The sequence below is a fragment of the Halichoeres trimaculatus genome, unplaced genomic scaffold (genome assembly GCF_033239565.1).
Source record: "Halichoeres trimaculatus isolate MK-OKI-2021-1 unplaced genomic scaffold, fHalTri1.1 fHalTri1_scaffold_11, whole genome shotgun sequence".
Taxonomy (NCBI): domain Eukaryota; kingdom Metazoa; phylum Chordata; class Actinopteri; order Labriformes; family Labridae; genus Halichoeres; species Halichoeres trimaculatus.
The window spans coordinates 3,206,721-3,229,170 of record NW_027437189.1 but is presented as its reverse complement, the minus strand read 5'-3'; the positions used below and the strand labels follow the sequence as shown (position 1 = coordinate 3,229,170).

The following is a 22,450-nucleotide window of genomic DNA, read 5'->3' as shown; positions in this document are numbered from 1 at the left end:
TTTGTTAGAAAACAAAAATAAGTGTGTATCAAATTTAACAAAACATTAAAAAAAGAATCACTAAAGCTTCACAAATCCCACAAACTAACATTATAACAGAGATGATGATGAACTTTAGAGTAAATAATGATTCAAAGCTTTGTTTGGATCAGGCCCCCATGGCGGGACCGTTCAGCTCTGAGTCCCCACGATGCCATTAAATCAAGACGAATGTCCTTCAGCGTCACTCTGATGATCAGGTGGTTTAGTGAGCTCACAGCTGGGCTCACACATTACATAACGCTGCTGAAGGTCAGAGGTCAGCTGATGTCTAAATGATCAGCTCATTTTTCTTTTGTTGGTGTTTGAGTTCATTTCCCCTGGTGCTGCATCCCGCCTTTAGAAATGTGGGACTGTTCCTTTAAAGGCTCAACCTCCAGCTGAGAGCTCCGTGTGTGTGTGTGTTTCTGTGTGTGTGTGTGTTTCATCGGCTCGTGATGATGAGACTCATACACGCCGCTGTCACATGGCAGGCGAAGGGTTGCCATGGCGACGTGGAGGAGGGGATGAGGAGTGGGCTGTGAGGTGGCATGCTGTGATTGGTCGGTAGGAGGGAGGGCAGCTTTGACTGCAGTGGGACGTGACTGTAAGGAGAAAACCCATGAAGAGCGTCTAACATGTACGGTCATGTGTCCCGTGTACAGTAGCCTCTTTATTCACACCTGCTGGTCATGTGACTCCTCTGTGAGCGCTCCTTCAGGCGTGTGACTCAAAATGAAAACACAGATATATAAAATCAGAGTCAGAGGGTCGATTTCAATGTGTTACAAACAGGGTGTTATATTTTCATTTGATACAGGATGCAAGAAACAGTACTCCTACTCCTTTCCAGGGTATGGAAGCCCTAAAAGGTCAAAATTCAAATAATTTAATATTCAACAAATTTGTATTTTATGAAAAAGAAAAACTGAAATTAACTTTTAACATCAGGAAAATAAAGACAATACAATGGGTTTTTTTTTGTGTTTTGTTTATTTTATTTTGACCTATTTGGGCTTCCATACAAGAGAAAAAACAAAATTTACATTTTTATTTTTCAATTTAACATCAACTTTAAAAAATAAGTTGTGTAATTCATCATATACTTTAATGTAGATGAAAATACTTTTTTGCATATTTTTATATATATATATATATATATATATATATATATAAAGTTATGCAAAAAATATTATCATTTATATATATATGTTGATTTATTCACCATAATTTTTCATGTAGATGAAAATATTTTTTTATAATATACATTTTTGTTATTTTTTAAGTGTATGAAATAATCATATATATGATGTAAATGTATACAAAACGTTGGACATTGTTGAGGTTTTCAATAGATTAGATCCCAACTAAATTTCCCTTTTTTCTCCCCAAATGTATATATATATATATATATATATATATATATATATATATATATATATATATATATATATATATATATGTATAAAAACTTATTTTCTACCTGCAAGCTGTTGTACAAAGTACAGTCAGTTATATTGCTTTGTTGTCGTCCATCGTTGGATGATTTTACTGAACAATAAGATCGTAAAGTCTTTAACTCCAGCTCACCTTGGCTGTGACACTTCACACGTATACAGGTTATTTTTTAACAGCGTATAGTTTCATCGCCGTCTGCATCTGATAAACTATCAGTGAATCCTCCTGAACAGACGAGCTGCGGCTGATATCACAGATCTGATCCTGAAGAAGAGCTCTCCTCATCGTTTATTATCTCTGTGATAACTCAGTCAGAGGGCGCCGAGTCCGCCCGGATCCAGCAGCGTTCACACGGCTCTCAGTACCAACAGAAACAGAGTCCACTGTGGACGCTCAGCAGGAGGCCGAAAACTGAGACAGAGACAGAGAGTCGGAGAGAGAAGGAGACATCTGAAACCAAAACCTGTTTCTTTGCCCCAAATACCAAAAATAAGAGAAACATTTTTTACAAAATGTGTCGTATTATTCAATCAGCTTTATCCAACACACTCATGGGTACAAAGAGTGAACAGATGATAATCAAATCGATCTATGGCTTGGATTTCAAAAAATAAACATAAAAGCAAGGGAGGTCATTAAAAAGTGTTTTAATGCAAAATAACATTGGGGCCGGAAATTTAAAAAATAATCCAGCAACGAAACAAAATAAAGTTAAATCAGAAATCTCTAATCAAAGGCAAATAAATATATGAATAAAATAGAATTAAAGATTAGCTTTTTCTACACAGTTTACTAATTTGATGCTAACAGAGGCAGACCTTTTAACCACCTTGTTAGCTGATACAGTGGATTTACAAAAATGATGCTAATGGACGCTAACAGATGCCAACATTTTAGCCCCTCATGTTAATGAATATGATGCTAAAAGAAGCTAATGTTTAGCCATATTGTTCACAAAAATGATGAAAACAGGAGCTAACATTTAGCCACATTGCCTACAAATAGGATTATAACATAGGCTAATATTTAGCTACATTGTTTCGCCATATGATTCCAACAGAAGCTAATGTTTAAGCCAAATTGTTACCCAATGTGTGCTAACAAAAGCTAAAGTATAAGCTAGTTTTCCTTACAAATATGAGGCTAACTCCATTCCTTTGATTCTATTCTGTTTGAATATGATGCTAACAGGAGCTTAGTTTTAGCCACACTGTTTACCAATATGATGCTAACAGAAGCTAAAGTATAAGCTAGATTTTCTTACTAATTTGATGCTAACTGATGCTAATGACTTAGCCTTCATGCTTTCATAAGTTTAATAAAAATCTGAAATATTTCTGAATAATTTACCCGTTTGACCTCAACCCCTTCAGAGAGAGAGAGAGACAGAGAGTGTGTGTGTGTGTGTGTGTGTGTGTGTGTGTGTGTGTGTGTGTGTGTGTTTCATGAAGAATAATGTTGTCCGCTGTGATTCGACTGCAACTCGACTCCACCTGGGAGCAGGCGCTCTCCATGGTGCTGAAACTCCAAATTCCTGCATGCCTTTGTGTGTGTGTGTGTGTGTGTGTGTGTGTGTGTGTGTGTGTGTGTGTTCAGTCTTAGCAGGCCCCTCTCTCTGTTGTTTCCTCAGATCAGGTTCTTGTTTAGTTTCCTCTCGGCTGTTTTCTCTGCTCTGCTTCTCACAGACTTTAATATGTACCTGTGTGTGTGTGTGTGTGTGTGTGTGTGTGTGTGTGTGTGTGTGTGTGTGTTATGTGTTTCAGATCGTCTACTTCACTGCCACTTTCCCCTACGTGGTCCTCATCATCCTGCTGGTCAGAGGCGTCACACTTCCTGGCGCCTCTAACGGCATCATGTACTACTTGAAACCTGATTGGTCCAAACTGGAGGAGGCTCAGGTGAGTCCACGGGGACAGGTGATGATGTCATGACGTCCTGAGCTCCTGTTCTGTCTCCTCCTGGTCAAAATGTGTCAGCTCAGGGCAGGTAACCTGTTTGACCTTTGACCTCTGGCTTCCTCTCAGGTGTGGATAGACGCCGGCACGCAGATCTTCTTCTCCTACGCCATCGGACTCGGAGCTCTGACCGCGCTGGGCAGCTACAACCGCTTCAACAACGACTGCTACAAGTATGACACACACACACACACACACACACACACCTCAGTTTATCCCATCATGTGAGGACTCAGGGAGCATTTTGGGGGTTTCTTGTCGTGTTTTTCTGATTAATCGACGTCCTTTCCCCCGTCCTGCAGAGACGCCTTCGTCCTGGCTCTGATCAACAGTGGAACCAGCTTCTTCGCCGGTTTCGTGGTCTTCTCTATTCTGGGCTTCATGGCGAACGAGCAGGGAGTGGACATCTCACAGGTCGCTGAGTCAGGTAAAAACCCCGCACAGATTCTTTCTTTTGACGCTCGTTTTTACAAAATGTGTTCCTAAGAAGAAATATGAATAAACTGTTGAAGAAATCAGCAATACACAAACTTTCTACATTTTATTACCGTATTGACCCAAATATGACGACCCCCTCTTTTCAAGCCCATTCTTGAGAAAAACAGTGATAACCAAAGTTTTTTATTGAAATTCTGTCACAATCATTGAAATAATGGAGACTGCTTGGATCTTTAACAATCTTTCAAGACCCAAATAATCTTGTTTTCTCTGACTGTGTAAACACCAAAACTTCCTAAGAAGAGTGGACTCTCTTCTTTTATGTCTCTCTTCCTGTTTTGGTCCAAAAACAGACAAATGTACTTTTTTAGATTGTGTCATCTTTTCTCACGATGGCGCCGCTCTTTCTCTCTCAACTCAAGTTGTTTAAAGACAAGAATTAGGTCTGAATTGCTTGGAACAAAAAAAAACTGCCAATCGAACAAAAAAAATTTACTAGACAATATGCTTGAAACTAGAATAATGTCTTAATACAAGCAACGTTTTTTCTCATTCCATTGGAAGATTTTCTTTTAACTTATTATAGTAATTCAGACCACATTTTTGTCTTTGAATAACTCGACATAAGACATTTTTCTGGACTGGTCAGGTAAAAGTGGCTCATATTTAGTCTAAAAAGACATTTTCTACTTAAAACACGACAAAAACACTTGATAAGATTTTAGTTTTTTGCAGTGTGACTTGCAGCGTCTCGCTATGTCTTTGTCATCTCTCATCTTCTCCTCATATCCATGCTGAGCTCTCATCCAAAGAGCACACGGCTCTCACCCACAGTAGTTAACGAGCAGGATTTTGATTGACAAGCTCCGCCAGACCCCGCCTCTTTAGATGTCAACAGCAGTGAACACAAACGTTTTAATACTAGCTAGTGAAAGGACTTGTACATGACAGTGTCACATCACTTCACTCATGTGCCGCTAATCAAACAAAGCTGAGGTGACAACAAGAATGGAGATAGAGAATTTTTGGTGGGGCCTTTGAACGGCAAGTTTATTTGCCAAAATAATGAAGACGGGACAGTCAACAAAAACACAGTTATCATTTGTAGCTTATGTAAAAAATAATTTTCATATAACTGAAGCTGCCCTGACTTAGGTTTTATTCTTCTACCAAAAAAATGTGGGTTTACAAATCTTCTTTTCTTCATAAATTCATTTGATTCGTCATGTCCTACAATTTTGTAATTTTCTAGAATTCAGATTCCTTAAGCAGATATGAGATTAAAATGTGATTAATGCGATTAATTAATTACAAATCCTGTGATTAATTAGATTTTTTTTTTTAATCCAGTCACTAAGATCTGTGTTTTAAGTGTAATTCTGATGACAGCTCTGGTGTTGACCATGCCTTTGTTATGTTTCTCAGTAATCTCACACACACTCCGGTCAGTCTCTTGGTAAAGTCGCTTTCAGGACCACGATAAACTTTTCGTAAGAGTGATTCTGTAATTAGGAGTGCATTCCAAGTCCTAGGGACATACTGATCAATTTGACTAAATATTAATTTCAAGCAATGACCAATTTTACAGTGGGTGATTTGGTGAAGTTTCACTTTCATTTAAAACAGAAAGTTAACATGTCTCATTGTTTATTTAGCTAAAAATGCGAATCATGTGTTGAAATTTGCAGTTTTTGTGCTGTCTGATTTCTCAAATGTCAAGTTTGCTCCTCAAAATTACACTAAAATACATGTTTGTTTATTATTTTCAGTGTTATTTGTTTAAGATAATCATTAAAATATGACAAAGTTGTTTTAAAAACTGTTTTAATAATTTGTATGGATAAAATTATTCATTTTGTGCGTGTCTAAGAAATCTGCATCAACCATGTCACCCGTTGAAAAACCCTATAAATCATCAATGGTTTGCTCCAAAGTCACATGACTTACATCAGCTGAGGTCCCATCCTTTTTGGTGTGAACCTTGAAGAAAGTGTGTCGTGTTTCAGCTCCTCCTCATCAATATTTCATCAGAATGATTGTCTGTACATGGGGCGCATTATCTGTTCATCAACTGTGTTACCAACATTTTCTGCTCTTCTTACTATAGATGTTATAAAGACCAAACTGTGAAGAAAAGGAGCAGAAATATGAGCTGATGGAGGTCAGGTGGAGGCTAAACTGTGATAAAAATGATGAGGGACATTTCTAGGGAGCTTAGTCTGACAGAGAAATGTTGAATAACTCTAAATGTCAGGTTTTAATCTCTAACAGAGTATTTTTACGTATAAATGAGTCTGGTTAGATTGAAACAGACGCTGTGAGTCGGTGGAAGCTGCTGCGGCTCCTCTCAGCGACGCCTGAAGCTCTGAATGAAACCAGAGGACTGAATGTTTGACTCGTACAGTCATTAACCGACTGTATGTTTATTTATAGCCCTAGAGCACATGATCTGACATCACACACACACAGAAACACACACACACAGGGTGTTATATTTAGTGTCTCCACAGAAGGCAGCGAGTCGCAGCGAGTCGCAGCGAGCCGCAGCGCTCCGTCCGTCTCACGTTTGTTTCCTCCTCTCCGCTCGGCTGCGGCTTCATTCCCCCGTCAGGAGGAACGAGGGAGCCGAGCGTGCAGGAGTCACTCTGCAGAGCTCTGATTGGTTCACTCAGCCAAACAGAGATCACATGACCGTGATGGCGTTCATGTGGAGGAAGCGATGGCAGCGTGAGAACGAGCATCTTTATGTTTTAATCTCTGCAGAAAGAACAAACGCAAATCCAATTTACTGAAGCCTGAGCGACACGTCCACACTGGTTTAGAGTCTTAGCTCCTGTGTGTGTGTGTGTGTGTGTGTGTGTGTGTGTGTGTGTGCGCAGCATTAACTGGAGGATTATTTAACCAGGAACTTTCCCCTCCTGACATGTGACTCTGTGCAGCCAAACACAGGATCTATGTTTTTTAATTCCTCTTTAATCCGTCCACTCTCCTCAGGATGATTTTATATTTTTACCTCAGAATAACTTTTTAATTTATTTATGGGATAATCACAGTTTTTAATCCGTCAGGTAACAGGAAGTCCTTCAGAAGGAAACAGCTCTGAGGTACATGTGCAGAAACCAAAGTCTCTGATTTATTAACAGACTTCACCTTCACACACACACAGACGCTACGAGGAAAGAAAAAACAACTCCTTTAGTTTCTTCTGACTTCAAGAAACACAACTCAAGCCTCATTTTCCTCTTTTTATATCTGTAAATAAAACATTTTCCAGACTTGTCAGGTGAAGTCGGCTCAGTTTGTGGTTTCCCAGTGTTATTAGCCACTCAGCATTTTCACTAGCCACAAATTTGTTGTTGGATAATCATTTTTAATGTGATAAAAGCTGATGATGACACGCTAAAGTTTACTTGAGCTGAATTTAAAACCTGTCTAAAAGTAAATGCCCCCTAAGCACACTCCTTTGATATGAAAATATTCAGTCTATGAAGAAAAAGTCATTTTAATGGATCAATTAAAAGTGGTGAAAGTTTAGAAGATTTATTGAAAAGATAACGTCTAAACTGAAAAACCTAGCAAGAGACACTAAAGCAAGTACCATATTTTCTGGACTACAAGTCACATGTCCAAAAACACATTGACGTATAACTTTAAAAAGTGAGTATTTGTATATAAGGAGGTTTGAATATTTTTCCTATAGCGTCTCATATTTGTGATCATACTTAAGTTTCAGTTTCTCTTCTCTACGTGTGCTCCTCCGCTGCTCTACTGTGAGTGTTGCCAGGTAGACCAGTGCAGTGTCCGTCCTCACTTTTTTAAAAAGTTACAGAAGTTTTGATGCTAGTTTGTGACTTTTTTGTTATTTGCAATAAATTGCTCATTTTTGTGTCTTACCACCATTTCTTCTTTTTGCATTTTAAAAGTCTACTTAAAAAACTTTTTAAGATCCGACAGCGCAAAATCTGACAGTGGATTTTAAACAGGTGTGTATTGACTACAAACTTTAGTCCCAAGAGTTTTTACCTTTTTAGCAGCAAGATACGTATTTTGAAATCAACTTGACAACTTTTTTTTAGTAGAAATATTAACTTCTTATTTCCCTAGTTTGTGGCAGTGATATAAAATCTTAATTCAACAAACTTTATGATCTTTTTTGAGAAAATGTTTAATCTTTTATCCCCAAACTGACCAACATTTTTTCTTTTTCGTACACTCATGTCTTCATTCACCAAAATTAAAGATCTTGTTTAAGTAGTTATATAACACCTTCGTACACAAAAACTTAAAGCCTTTTTAAGAGTAATATTTTTTTTCTACTCTCAAAATTTGAAGACTTGTTTTTTGTTTTGTTTTTTTCTCAAAATTTGGACGACTTGCATGGGTGAAAACACGTAATTAAGAGGAAAAAACATCTGGACTATGAGTTTCCTTTATTCAAAATGATTTGGTTTGTTTACAGTATTTCCAGAGGAAAGTATTTATGTATAAATTTGAGAATTGAGTATTTGTATATGAGGAGGTTTAAATGTTTTTCCTGCAGTGTCTCATATCTGTGACCATAGTTAAGTTTTGGTTTCTCTTCTCTTCGTTCTCTCCTCCCCCTCCATTCCTGCTCTACTGTGAGTGTTGAAGGTCAGACCAGTGCCGTGTGAGCTTAAATGAGCTCCATCTGACCTCAGTTATAAAAAGTTTTGGGAGTTTTGATGCAAGTTTGTGACTAAAAGCCTAAAAAACTGTTTAAAACAGAGAGCAAAAACGACACGTTTTTGAAACTTTTAAGTCTATTTTAGGGGTTTTCTATTTCTTATTTTGAGCTGTGATCTTAAAGTTTTGATGAACGGACTGTTTCAATTTAACTGTTGTTTGCAATAAGTTTCTAAAAAATTTTTGTCTCACTCCCATTTCTTCTTTTTGCATTCTACTTAAAAACATTTTATGAAAAATGAAAGATGTAAATATATGCTTCTTTTTTTTTACTGGTCTGAAGATTTTGATCAGGTGTGTATTGACTGTGTGTGTTGTTTTCCTGTGTGTGTTTCAGGCCCTGGTCTGGCCTTCATTGCGTATCCGATGGCGGTCAGTCTGATGCCGGTGGCTCCTCTCTGGGCGGCGCTCTTCTTCTTTATGCTGCTGCTGCTGGGACTGGACAGTCAGGTGAGCTGAGCGGAAAATGGCATTTAAAGAAAAATAAAACGAACTTTTCTGTCATTTTTAAAACTTTTAAAGGCAAGACTAAAATCCCCATAGAGTCAAAGTAATATCACAAATTTCCATTTATGAAATATGAACCTCAAAGGTCAACGACCTGTGAGGTTAGCTCTGGCCCAGGTTTAAATACGACCTGCTGCATCTTTCCTGCTCTATCCTGTGTCCTGACCTTTCCCAATAAAGGAGAAAAAGGAAAAAAAAACTAATTTTCAAAGAATTAAAAAAAAATGACTTGCAGTTCTCTGAGTGTTCACTAGAGGCTCTGTAAAGCAACAGCAGAAACTACATACACACCCATTCAAAAAGACAATCTTTACAGCAGATTTTATCCATAAATTCACCATCAGTTTTCTGTTGGTTTGTGTTTTTCCAGTTCGTCGGGGTGGAGGGTTTCGTCACTGGAATCCTGGATCTGTTTCCTGGAAAACACGTCCATCGCTACAAAAGAGAGATCGCCGTGGCGATCTGCTGTTTACTGTGCTTCGTAATCGACCTCTCCATGGTGACACAGGTTGGTCTCAGACTGTCCGTCTGACACTCAGGGATTTATATTATTCACAGAAAAGACCAAACCCCTCAGGCTGAAGTGGTTTGATAATTTAAACCCTCCTCTCTGTCTCTCTGTCTCTCTGTCTCTCTGTAGGGGGGGATGTACGTCTTCCAGTTGTTTGACTACTATTCGGCCAGTGGAATGACTCTGTTGTGGCAAGCATTCTGGGAATGCATAGTAGTTGCCTGGGTCTACGGTATGTAACACACACACTCACACACACACACACACACACACACACATGTAGACTGAGTCTATTGTTTCATGCTAAAGTATGTGCATGATGAGTGGTATAGCATGTCACATCATAAATAGGTGTGTGAATAGTTTTGTTGCAGGGTGATACAGTAGCAAAGGTCAAAGGTCGCGGTGTGGTAACACAAAGGATGTTTATTTTCTCTCTGTTCACCAACACTGAGTCAAAACAGCGTCACCATATTAGTATTTAAGGGTTTGGTTAATTATTAAAATTTAGGTTGATTTCAGCAGGAAAAGATGAGTTCAAGCGTAGTAAGATCTGAATAATGTAAAAATACAGTATAATAAAAAAAAATAGCATCATTAAAGAAAGGGTGATAGTATTGTAAGATGAAAAAAAATCATGATTTTTTGAATTAATAAAATTCATAAAACAGTGTGGTAAAAAAAAAAAGTACTATAGTATGAAATAAAATTCACAGTATTGAATGATTATAAAAATTTCATCCCTGTACAATAGAAAATGTCAATATCCAATGGTAAAAACTAGTGTGACAAAGAAAATAGAATTGTTAAGAATTATATTTTAAAAAGACATAGTATCGTATGACAAAAAAAAACTATGTAATAAAGTATTATAAAAAAATGAGATGATGTAGTATAATTAAAAAATAGTAATGATGGTACAGAATGTAAAGAACATCATAGCATTGTTTGAATTATAAAAAAATGTCAAAGTGGTGACTTAGTGAAAATTAATGAATAGATGACACAGTTTAGTGTGGCGGAAATAAACTCAATTTTACAGAACGATGACAACAAATCAAAGTATTGTATGAAGAAAAAATGTAATCGTGAACCGTGATAACAAAATAGGATTGTATGTTATGATTAAAAAACTGATATTGTAAAGTTTGACAAGAAACATCTTTTTATATAAAGTTTAAAAATGTAAGTCAAACTAAAACAACACGTCATAGTATACCTTGAAAAAATAACAATATGGTTTTATTAAAAGAAAAAAGACTATATAGTTAAATGAGGTCACATATGATAAATAGCATAGTATGGTATGAAGAAAAATGTATAGTGTGTCATAAAATGACAAAGTTTATTATGTTTAAAAAATGTCAAAGAATAGTATGACAAAAAATTAAAAAAGACTATAGTATATGGAAAGTTATGTAAATAATACAGATGATAAATGTCACGGTAAAGTAGGACAAAGGTAACGACATTGTATACTATGGTAAAAATAAATCCCAGTATAGTACTAAATGATACATATTTACGTTCAACAAAAAAAATTTGACATGGTATAGTATGAACAAAAATTTGTTATGACATTTCATAGTTTAATATGATTAAAAAAGGGTAATGATAATGTAAAAGAAACATGACATACGACAGTGTGGTAAAAGAAAAAAAACTACAGTTCAGTACAAAAAAAATACGCTGTAGGTCTTTATGATTAAAAAATGCTATGCTAGTATGATTAAAGATGTCATAGCAAACTGTGACTTAAAAAAAACATAACGAAATGAAACAAAGTGTTATTTGATGTAAAAAAAGAAAAAGAATCTTATAAAAGTCTGACAAGAAAATGTTGTGGTCTAGTAGGACAAAAAGAGTTTAGTTAGACCATAAAAAAACTGTCTTTGTACAGTGTGATGAAAAAAATGTTGAAGTCTATTATGACAAAACAGTCGCTTGGTTTTGTTTAATGAAAAATTCAGTATGAGAAAAAATAACTGACTTTGTACAGTTTGCTGAAAAACATTTTAGTATGATGAAAAAAAAAATTGTATGACAGAAAAATGGGAAACTATGACCTTCATCAGACCTTACTGTCATTTTCTTCACATTATATTACAATGGATGATGTCACAGACCTGCAGCAGAGATCTGTGTTCTACACGTTGACGCTGTGTTTCAGGCACTTTGAGCTCACTGCTGGTTTCTGATCTTCTCCAGGCGCTGACCGCTTCATGGACGATATCGCTCGTATGATTGGCTACCGGCCTTTCCCCTGGATGAAGTGGTGCTGGTCCTTTATAACTCCATGTGTCTGCATGGTGAGTCTGAGCTCTGACGACTTTTACACGTACACTAAATGTTTTATTCAAGCTAACCTCCACACACTGAAACATTAACACGAGGAGTGTAACCACGGCGTTCATTATTAACTGTGTTAAACTTGGAGAGGAGCCACGGCGCCTTCCAGGCCTCGTTTGCACGTTCGTTTGGCACATTCAGGAAATTCAGTATCTCAGCTGGTTTGGGAACATCAGGAATCCCTCGCTGTTACCTTTAGCTTCAGATAACAGAGGACAGACCTGCAGAAATAAACAGTTATACTGTCAAACTGTTCATCCTAAAACCAGACCCCGTAAAGACGTCCTCTGTCTGCTCTCTGTGCAGGGCATCTTCCTGTTCCACCTGGTGAACTACAAACCGCTCACCTACAACAACGTCTACGTCTACCCGTGGTGGGGCGAGGTCATCGGCTGGTGTCTGGCTCTGTCCTCCATGCTCTGCATCCCCATCAGCCTCCTCTACAAACTCTTCAGAGCCAAAGGGACCTTCAGAGAGGTCAGCACCGACCCAAACCAGACCTAACGGGTCAATTACTCACACACTAAACCAGAACAGTGGAAACTAACCACAGAAAAACCTGATGAGACGAGTTTTCTTTGTACCTGGAGTGTTGTCTAAACAGGGTTAGGAGAGAAAAAGCTTCTTGAGTCTATTTCTAAAATATGAATAAAAATGTGCTGAATATGATGTTTTTATTCCTTCCAATTAATTACGTTTATAGAAGTAAATTTGTACTTTATTCACAGAAAATAAATAACTTTATTGGAGTAATAATAGAATTATCAAACTTAACGTCTTTTTCAGAACTTGGGCTTATTCCCCAAACTTTTTACCTTTTTAGTGTCAAACCACAAAAGATCATAATTAAATAAATAAAACATTCAAAAGTAAATACTGTTTTGATAAACAACAGAAAAATATGTCAAATGGCCATTTAATTGCGAAATAAAGCTCTAAGTCATTCTGATGAAAAATGACATTATGAAATAAAAAGGCCATTGTAGAAAAAAAAACATGAAATAAAAATCAACTATGTAAGAATTTTTTATTTTATTTTATAAAAGCTTGGAAAATGATTAAAAAGTAATCATCTCAAAAAGTACAACATTTTAAAAATAATCATTTTGAACTATTTTATCATAACAGTTCAATATAAAAGAATAGCATTGCCTTATTTCACCTTTAATGGTCGCATTATACATTTGATGGTTATTAATCAAAATGGTATTTATTAATTTAATTATGAATCTTTTGGGGTTCCATATTTTAGCAGAAATATACGTATTTGGAAACCAAACTTTACAACTTTTTTTAGTAGAAATATTACTTCCTCATTTCCCTAGTTTGTGGCAGTAATATAACAACTTAATTTAACAAACAGTATGACCTTTTTTTGAGTTACTATTTAATCTTTAATCCTGAAACTGACCAGCATTTTAAGTAAAAGTTTGACTTTCTAAATACCAAAACTTTAAGTCTTTCTTAATCGTAACATCCCGTCTTTTTCCCCCCCAAATTTAAGGCCTTGTTTTAGTAGCTATATTATGCCTTGTACACAAAAACCTGAAGCCTTTTTAAAAGTAATACTTTGTTTCTACTTCCAAAATTTGAAGCCTTGTTTTGTAGTAGTTCTTTTTGGAAACTTTTTGCCTTTCATTAACAGTTATGTTGAAAAGTTGAAGTTATAAAACGAAAATTTCATCTCTAAATTTGACAACATTTATCAGGACTTTTATACAAACTTTATTTCTCAAACTTCATGCTATTTTGGATAAAATTATTGCATCTTTATTCTCAAAGTTTTTCACCTTTACACCTCTGTCTTTTATATACATATATATAGTTTATAGTTAACATATTAAAGCATTCATCAAAAACAAAGGGTTATGACCAATAATCATAAGACAATTGTAAATTAGTAAATTGTAAACAAATAAGATTTTAGAAACAGAAAAGTCTATTTAAATAAAACTTTGTCAAGTTGTTATTTCATTAACGTAGACTTTTTTTTTTTTTGATAAAGGTAACTTTTTAAAGTATTGTTTTGCTGTTCTTCCTGGATTTTTTTGACTGTGTTGAGCACCAAGACTGTTTTTTTATTCTCCACACCAAACATCTGTTCCAGGAGTAATTTTACATCTTTATTCTGAATACTTAACGCCTTTTTAAAAACCAATGTTAGTTATGTAAGAATGAAACTTAACAGTTTTTAAAGAATTTGAATGTTTGATTTCTGAATTTTTTAAAACTTTTTTAGTGATGATGTTTGTAAACATGAATGTTGAACTTTTTTACTTCTTTCGTATTGATTTATAAATATACATTAATATCTCAATAGATACATATACATTACACTGAACCATGTGATATAAATATGTGTCCGTGTTTCCTGTTGTGTGTGTGTGTGTGTGTGTGTGTGTGTGCTGCAGCGCTGGGCTCACCTGACCTGTCCGGTGTGGGGGGCCCATCACCTGGAGTACATGGCCCCTGACATCAAGTCCCTGACGTCTCTGTCCCCGAGCACCGACGACAACAAGGTGATCATCTTCGAGAGCGTGATGTAGGACGGCCTCCACCAATCACAGCACTCCATCTCCACCTGAGACAAGATGGCTGACACCTCCACTCCCCATCCACCTGAAGATGATGACGTCTGATTGGCTGTTCCCCTGGATTAACCGTCCCTGGGTCTCCTCTGATTGGAGACGATTTTCTCTGAAACTAAATGTTTTTAATCCACTACGACAGAACGAGCCTCCAGAAATCCACAAACCTGAGATTAAACCCAGCACAGCGGCTCCTCGGACTGTAAATAAAACCACCTCAAACTTTTTAAAGGAGCAATCCACCAAACTTCCAACCCTGGAGGAGCTGAGGAGGTTTTTCCTCCTGATGAAGCGCTGCTGAAAGTCCTCCACCGAGCTTCCTGTTTCTCTTTAATTATCTGAGTTAACGCCATCTTGTCTCAGGTCGGACACGTAAACAAACAACCATCACACACACGCACACACACACATACACACACACACACACACACACTGCAGAGGACAAGGTGCCAGCAGCTCCAGCGCTCAGTTCACTTTCTGATGGAGGTGGTTTGTGTAATGGTTGTTTGTGGGGACAGAGGTGCAGACAGACGGACTGACTGACCCTCAGAGACCAGCAGAGGTCTGACTGACCCTCAGAGACCAGCAGAGGTCTGACTGACCCTCAGAGACCAGCAGAGGTCTGACTGACCCTCAGAGACCAGCAGAGGTCTGAGGCTTTGTTCCAGGAAACTGCTCCTCAGGAGGAGTTCGAAGTTTCTGAAACAAAGCACGCAGAGGTCCTTGAACGCAGCACGCTGCAGCAGAATCCCACGCCCAGAGCACTTTATGAGACTTTGATTGTTAGAGTTGGATAAAACATGAACTCCATCAGATTATTTAACAGCGGCAGCTTCTTCTGACCTCTGACCTCTGCTCCACGGCACTCCGCGGCCTGACCCCCTCAGAGAAAAACACGTCAGAGGAAAGATCGGTGAGATTCAGACATCGTTTGTTTTAATCCTTTCAGAATAAAATCAGTTTTTGCATCAGGTCTGCGTCTGATTCCAATCATCAAACTTACGTCAAAGTGTCCCCAAGATTTCAGATCTCAGCGTCTCAGAAACACGACTCAAAGCGTCAGTAATCAACAGAATAAGAGAAGGAAGCTCGAACAATCAGATGTTTTTAAATCTAATCATCCAGCCGACCAATCACAGCTCATGAATCTGAGTCTGAGATCTCACCGCTCTGACCTTTGACCTCTCCATGTTTCTGAGTTCGTGCTCGGTTCCGCGTCCCCCGGGTCGACTGAAGTGCCAAACTGAGCGATGATGATGATGATGATGATACTCGCCCTGCGGGGCTGATCCCAGACCAGGGCTCCAAACTGCCAACACACTCACTCTTCCTCTTCTTCCTCTTCTTCCTCTTCTTCTTCTTCTCTGCCTCGTGTCATCGGCATCATCCCCGCTGAGCTCCGCCCACCAAACACCAAACACCGAACACAGCACTGACCTGAAAATACAACAAATTTAAACATTTTCTTGGTAAAAAGAAAAGAATCAAAATCTTGTTTTGATCAAATTTTAAGATATTTGAACATTTTTACATCACAGCTCCCAAAGACAACATTAAAACATGACAAACTGTGAAAAAACTAAAATATTTACTAAATAAAAGTTCTGACAAAAGTTTTTTCCCTTCAAGGAAACCTCTCTACATTTTGCAATTTTAACAAAGTGTTCACATTTTTTCGAGCAGAAACATTTTGTCCTCGAGGGATAAGGTCTCCTAGAAGATCTCTTAACTGGCTCATGAAAGATCTGAAAGGCAGGGACCTCAAACACTAAGGTCTGTCTATGGCTCCGCCCCCAAATCGAACTCTAGCTGCAGAGCTTGGAATATGTCCTCATCTTAAAGATTTTGATAAATATTCACAGTTTTGGGAGCGGTCTTCAGACACAGCAGCCCATTTGGTTTTAAATTTTAAAAAAATCTGGATTATTCGGATTATTCCGGAATATTCTAGATTATTCTGGAATATTCTGGATTATTCCAGAATATTCCAGAATAATCTAGAATAATCCAAAATAATCCAGAATATTCTAGATTATTCTGTATTATTCCAGAATATTCAAGAATAATCTAGAATACTCCAGAATAATCCAGAATATTCTAGATTTTCTGGAATATTCTGTGTTGTTCTGGAATATTCTGGAGATCTGGGTGTTTGGTGCGTAGTCGAGAGCCTGCGGATGCCGAGCATTGCCTTACTTCGTTGTCTTAACTCTAGAGCCCGAACGGTTGACTAGCCAATCACAGAGCTCCACAGAAGCTCTGGTTCTGATCCCACCAATCAGCAGTCTGCGGGGGCGTGTCTGCACCTCTGTCTCCTTTAAACCCCTCCCCCATCGTCCAATCACGGCCCTGATGATCCGAATGTAGGAGGAGTCGGTGTGAAACCGTCTGGCAGCACTTTGAACAGAGTTTTGGAGGTTTTTCTTTTACATATTGTAAAATGAATCAGAGATTTATTTTCAAACAAACAGTCTGTCAGATGAACATATATAAATATATATAAATATATAAATACAGATGTGTGTTATATGTGTTTGATGCAGTACGGACGAGTGATGCTGACAAAGAGCTGACTGCTCACATGAAGCCGCAGGACGCGGCGCGACCAGGCTACCTCACTTCAAAATAAAACTTCTTATGCAAACGTCTGTTTGAAGCTCCTCCAACACCACAGATCAGATTATAATCCGCTCAGATTAAACGTGACACTATCTCATTAAACACAGTCTGTGAGGAACACGGCTCCACGTCCATCCTCAGAGAGTTTTTATCGGTGCTGAAGGACTTTACTCGTGTCCGAGCGGCTCTTGTGAGCAGTCAGCGAGGGGCGGGGCTTTTATTTTGGCGGGGTTTGCTGCGATGCAGTGATGTTACGGCTGCGGAGGCTTCGTGTGGTTCTGAACACACTACGAAAGGGAATTTTTCTTTTTGATTTGCTCAAGTGCTAAAGTGTTTGAAGAGTGTAGATGATTTTTTTTTGTGTGTGTTTTAATCTGTTTCTCCCTCAGACCCCCCACGGCTCGCTGCAGCTTTTATTTTGTTAAAGCAGAAATTAAAGCTCATCTCTGCGTTTGTAAAAACTGATGTTTGTTAACGAGTCCCGACAGTTCGCTGTAGTTTAACTACCTCAGTCACATGAGTTGGTTCAGCTGCACTAAACACACCAACACTCAGCAGAGACACAAACTACATTTCCCAGCAGCCACTGGGAGCTTCCAAACACCAATGAAGAACTAGAAAGACCTCAAAGAAATAAACGCGACAAACTCATAGGACCATCAGACAACCAGCTCAGTCTGCCGTCTTCAGTCGTCACGGCGACGATTTGAAACTTCCAAAACAAATACTTCCAACCAATCAGAGCCTCAGATACAGACTGACACAGACGAGCCAGCCAATCGCATTCAAAGGACAGCACAGTTAGCATGTTAGCAAGAATCTTCCCAGGTGGAATTTACCTGACTGCACCTTTAATCTTGAAGTAAACCTGAAGACTGAACGCTGACACGTGTCGTCGGTGCTGATTGGCTGGTTTGCTGGTTGACTTCTTAAAGTGTTAAAGAGAGATTATTAATCCCATACTAACGATGAAATCTAGAGATTAAAGCTGGAATGTTGACGTAGAGGTCACACGTGACTAAAGTGCCACTTAAAGTGATGTTAAACTAATCGAACTAACAGCAGCAGTATTTTTATAGAGACTGATCGAGCTGACGTGTAGATCATTTTTTAAGTTGTATTTTTGATGCTTTTTTAATGTTTGTTTGTAGACGGGAGCCTGGGAGGGTCAGAGCGTGAAAAACTCAAATCTACAGCCATTCAAAACAAAAAAGATAAAAAAAATGTACATTACCAAAATCTGATGTTGTTTCACGTCGTCTTTGTGCTCTTCAGCCAAAAAAATCAAAAACGTGTTGAGACAGAATCTTTGATTCAGACCGAGGAGCGAAACCAGGTCTGACGGAAAGAGACAAAAACTATTTACAGGATTTAACAACTAAACACTCTCACTGTTTGATATTTTCTACCTTATTTTAATATAAATTTTATGAAGTTTTAACTAAAATAGATGGAAGACCAATAGTGCTACTACATCAGTATAAGAACAAGCTGTACCTGAAGTTTCACTTTCGTTTACCCATAGAGAATCTAACTCTAACACTAAATGTGAATAATATCATTGTTCAGTTGATGTATAAAAGTGAAGATCTTTGGGACTGGGAGGTTTTTCAACTCAAAAGCTAAAAACTTTAACATAAAGCTAAAAAGAAGGCAATGTTTTCTAAATGAGACTTTTATTCTGAAAGGGCTTTCAGGGTAAGTGAAGGTCTGTATCATCGATTCTGTCTGACAGACTCCATCAGCTGGTTTCCCTCAGCCGAGAGCGCCTGTTTCCCAAAAAAAGTGAAAGTGATCAAATGTTTTTATTTTCAGTCGTTTTTCTGTAATTTTTTTTTTAGATTATTTCAAAGTTACTGTGGGTGATTTTATAGCCAAAAACATTGCCAAAGTGTTTTTTTTAATCAACAAAATCAAAAATACAACATGGAACTGTAAAAAGGGAACATGGAGGAAAATGTTTTTGTTTCTTTCTCTCTTTTTTTTTTTTCATACGATGGATTTTTTTTTTTTCTGGACAGATCAGGCAGGTTTCACAGCGTCACTGGTGCTCCTTAAACAAAATATTCCATCATGAGGTAAAAAATAACTTTCATACCTTCATGTTTTTTGGGAAGCTGATCCAAGGTTGGATGTTGTAGCAGAGGAACCAGCAGGGGGCGCTCTGCTTTAGTAGGAAACCCCTTCACGTTTGGGCTGGAAACAGAGATTCACTGAAACGTCAACTTTTCTTGACTGATATTCAAACTTTTAATGATTTCATGGTTTTTTTCTTTTTAAGAAAAAATGAAACATGTAATTTTAGGCTTGATAAATTGTGATCAGATAATGAATAAGAATCAAAAGCTAAACTCTGAACTCTGACATGAACTTTGAGGATGACTTTTGGGATCCTTTAATGTAAAGCGTAACATCGTCTGCAAACAGGAAAGGTCTACAGTCTGATATTAGTTATTTCTTAAAGTTCCTCTTCTTTACAGGGCTAAAAGTCAGCTATATATGAAAATACATCCTTAAAACTTACTTTATTTGGATTCAGGATGCTCTACACTTGTCTTTATTACAATTATGAATGCAGAAACTTCTACCGAAGATGTGCAAACCCGAGTCCAAATCAGGAGAAAATCCTGGACTACTACCGCCGTAGAATCTGAATATAGAAGCAGAAACATTTTACATCCCCTGATGTCTTATCAAAGGTATATTAGAGTCCTCAGTTAGAAGTAAAACCATGTAACGTTACAATTTGCTCTTTGGGAACTTCTAATGTAAAGCAAAACATCGTCTGCAAACAGGAGTCGCCAAAAGTTAAATCCTTTCTGGAGCCATGACTCTGTTTGATCTGAACATACGACAACTAGGAGAAGAAATGTCTCAGAGCAGGCCTTAGCTGACCTCTTTTTTACCAAATTCTGCATCAAATATATTTAAAAAAAACTTTTAGAGTGCTTATTTTAATCTAGAAACGTCTACAGCCAGGAGTCCTTCTTGATGGACTTGGTACCAGGTGAGAAGTTCAGTCCGGTCTGTGTTTCCAGCCCAAACCGATCCAACATTGTGACCTCATCCATCCAAACACGCGCCATCTTAATGTACCTGTGTCTCTGTGACTTCCTGTGACTTCCTGTGACCGCGGTCTTCCATCCATAACCTTAGATTAGTCACGAGGTGAAAGTAGCTGAATTAACGAATAACTGTGTTTAACGATAGAGACGACACTCGGGGCTCCACGGCGAAGCGTCACCGAGCTCAACAACAAAAACCAGAACAGTGATGACTTGAGTCAACGCCGAGCCCCGAGGACGTCACCTGTGTTTCATTGACCTTTGACCCCTGTGAGGGTCTCCATGCTGTAAGCCACTGTGATCACTGTGCTCATTCACTCCAGACTAAACCAATGGCAATAAAACTAACGTCATGACTAAACTCTGCTGTGTCTGATTCCTCTTTGAAGTTCTGGTTTAATTCCGAGGTCGTAAGACTTAGACCTGTTTCTGTTCTGAGGAAACAGGTTTAGTGAATGAAGCTGCAATTCTCTAGATTTTACAGAAACTTAAAGGACAACATAACGCAACATAAAGCTACATTTCTCAACTTGGGTTTGAATTTAGATATGGGGAATAAATTTACTTCTGAAAACAGCCAACCTAGGGCGTAGTACTTTCTATAGGTCCAGGGACTTTGGGAGGGAGGGCCTAACCTTTCTGTACTGTTCAGTCTTGACCCAGCTTGTAGCAGTCTAAAGCCTGAGACGCCGTAGATCTATGAAGTCTTCTTCTAAAACAGAGGACTACGAGAGTAGGCTAACGTACACCGACTCCCAAACGTAACAACGTCGACAGGAGATGATTCCAAAGAAGAGGCTCCTGATAACTTAAGGCCCCACCTCCCATACTACTTCCAGAGACCGTAGGTACAAAGACCAGGCTGCATGCTGGGAGCTTAGTGTGGGATAATGGGTCACTATAGCCACGTTTCCATCAAGCAGTTCAGTTCATTTAGTCTTAGTACGGCACACGTTTTGTCTTGGTACGGCACACGTTTTGTCTTGGTACGGCACACGTTTTGTCTTGGTACGGCACACGTTTTGTAGTGTTTCCTTTGACTAAAACTGAAACAGGTTCCCGAATTAAGCCCTGTTTCCATCAAGCATCCGGTGAGTCTTTTAATTCACTCTTTACTTTAACAAATAAAGTATAATTTTATTATAGAACTGTTTTTAATGCAAATGTGCATCTGCCAGTCTAATACATTTAAAGTCAATTTAAAGCCCAGATAAACAGTGGCATTAGATAAAACTAAGTTATGTTTGTGTTACATAAATTAAATATTTATAAAAGTTTGAAGCTGTAATTTTTTTAAGGGTTTGCAGAATTTCATTCATATATAAAAACCCAATTTTGGAAATCATACAGAATGGTGAATTGAGTTGATTCATTACATCTCACCTGAGATATGAAATGCTAACATTAAGCTAACATTTTCTGAAGCTATAGTATGTAGCTTCTGAAAAATGTCTAATGATCTACATATTTTATGAATAATCATGCAAGGAAACATCCTAAAGGAATATCCCTTACTTTTTTTGCAAATTATTTTTTTTTTTAATTTTTGCATATTTTTTTGACGTTTAAATATTTTTTGATAGTTTCTTAACTTTTTGAAATTTCAAAATTTTTAAAATATTTTTGCATTTTTGGTGTTTGAATGTTTTTTGAAAAGGTTTTGCAATTTTTTGAAATTTTAATCATTTTGACATTTGGCAAATTTATCAAATTCATTTTCTTAAATTTTTTGCAATTTTTTAAAAATTTCAATAATGTCATTTTTGCAAATTTTTTGAATCTGGCTTATCATAGCTTATGTGGCTAATGCAGCTTATCTGTCCAATCATTCATGAAATGCAGCTCACAGTAGTGAAGTCTGTTCTCTGTGAAGGTTAATACTAGTTAGTACGGGTTGGCTCAGTTAAGCTTGGACCTTTTTTGCGTTTCCACAGTCAACCGTGCTTCCTTGTGATGGGCGGCGTGTAAACTGGATGCTGACAGCTGCATCAGTAACATAATGTGACGCTGTAGCAGCGCGACACAGTGTACCCCGCTAATATAGCCAACGAAGAAGAAAACTGCCTTCTGAGTTCAGATTGGTTTAGTCTGGTACCCCTATGGAAGGGAACCAAAAAGTGGGGGATTATTTGGGGATCTGTCCTGGGATTAGTCAGTGGAAACGCCACAAAATGTGCGCCGTACTGAGATGAACCAAACTGAACCACTTGGTGGAAACTGGGCTCTACCAACCCGTAC

The 22,450-nt window shown here is 37.8% G+C and overlaps 1 protein-coding gene across 3 annotated transcripts in view; it reads left to right on the top strand.

The window, feature by feature from the left end:
• slc6a8 (solute carrier family 6 member 8) overlaps nucleotides 1-20,561 on the top strand; it is a 49,852-nt gene extending 29,291 nt beyond the window's left edge. For all 3 annotated transcript variants that reach the window (XM_074680581.1, XM_074680579.1, XM_074680580.1), the window contains 9 exons: nucleotides 3,240-3,374; nucleotides 3,501-3,604; nucleotides 3,734-3,858; nucleotides 8,911-9,023; nucleotides 9,451-9,588; nucleotides 9,721-9,823; nucleotides 11,800-11,900; nucleotides 12,247-12,417; nucleotides 14,352-20,561. In XM_074680581.1, coding sequence (XP_074536682.1) covers nucleotides 3,240-3,374; nucleotides 3,501-3,604; nucleotides 3,734-3,858; nucleotides 8,911-9,023; nucleotides 9,451-9,588; nucleotides 9,721-9,823; nucleotides 11,800-11,900; nucleotides 12,247-12,417; nucleotides 14,352-14,486 — 1,125 coding nt within the window. In that variant the 3' untranslated portion in view covers nucleotides 14,487-20,561. The remainder of the gene's footprint in view (nucleotides 1-3,239; nucleotides 3,375-3,500; nucleotides 3,605-3,733; nucleotides 3,859-8,910; nucleotides 9,024-9,450; nucleotides 9,589-9,720; nucleotides 9,824-11,799; nucleotides 11,901-12,246; nucleotides 12,418-14,351) is intronic.
• The last annotated feature ends 1,889 nt before the right edge of the window (nucleotides 20,562-22,450 follow it).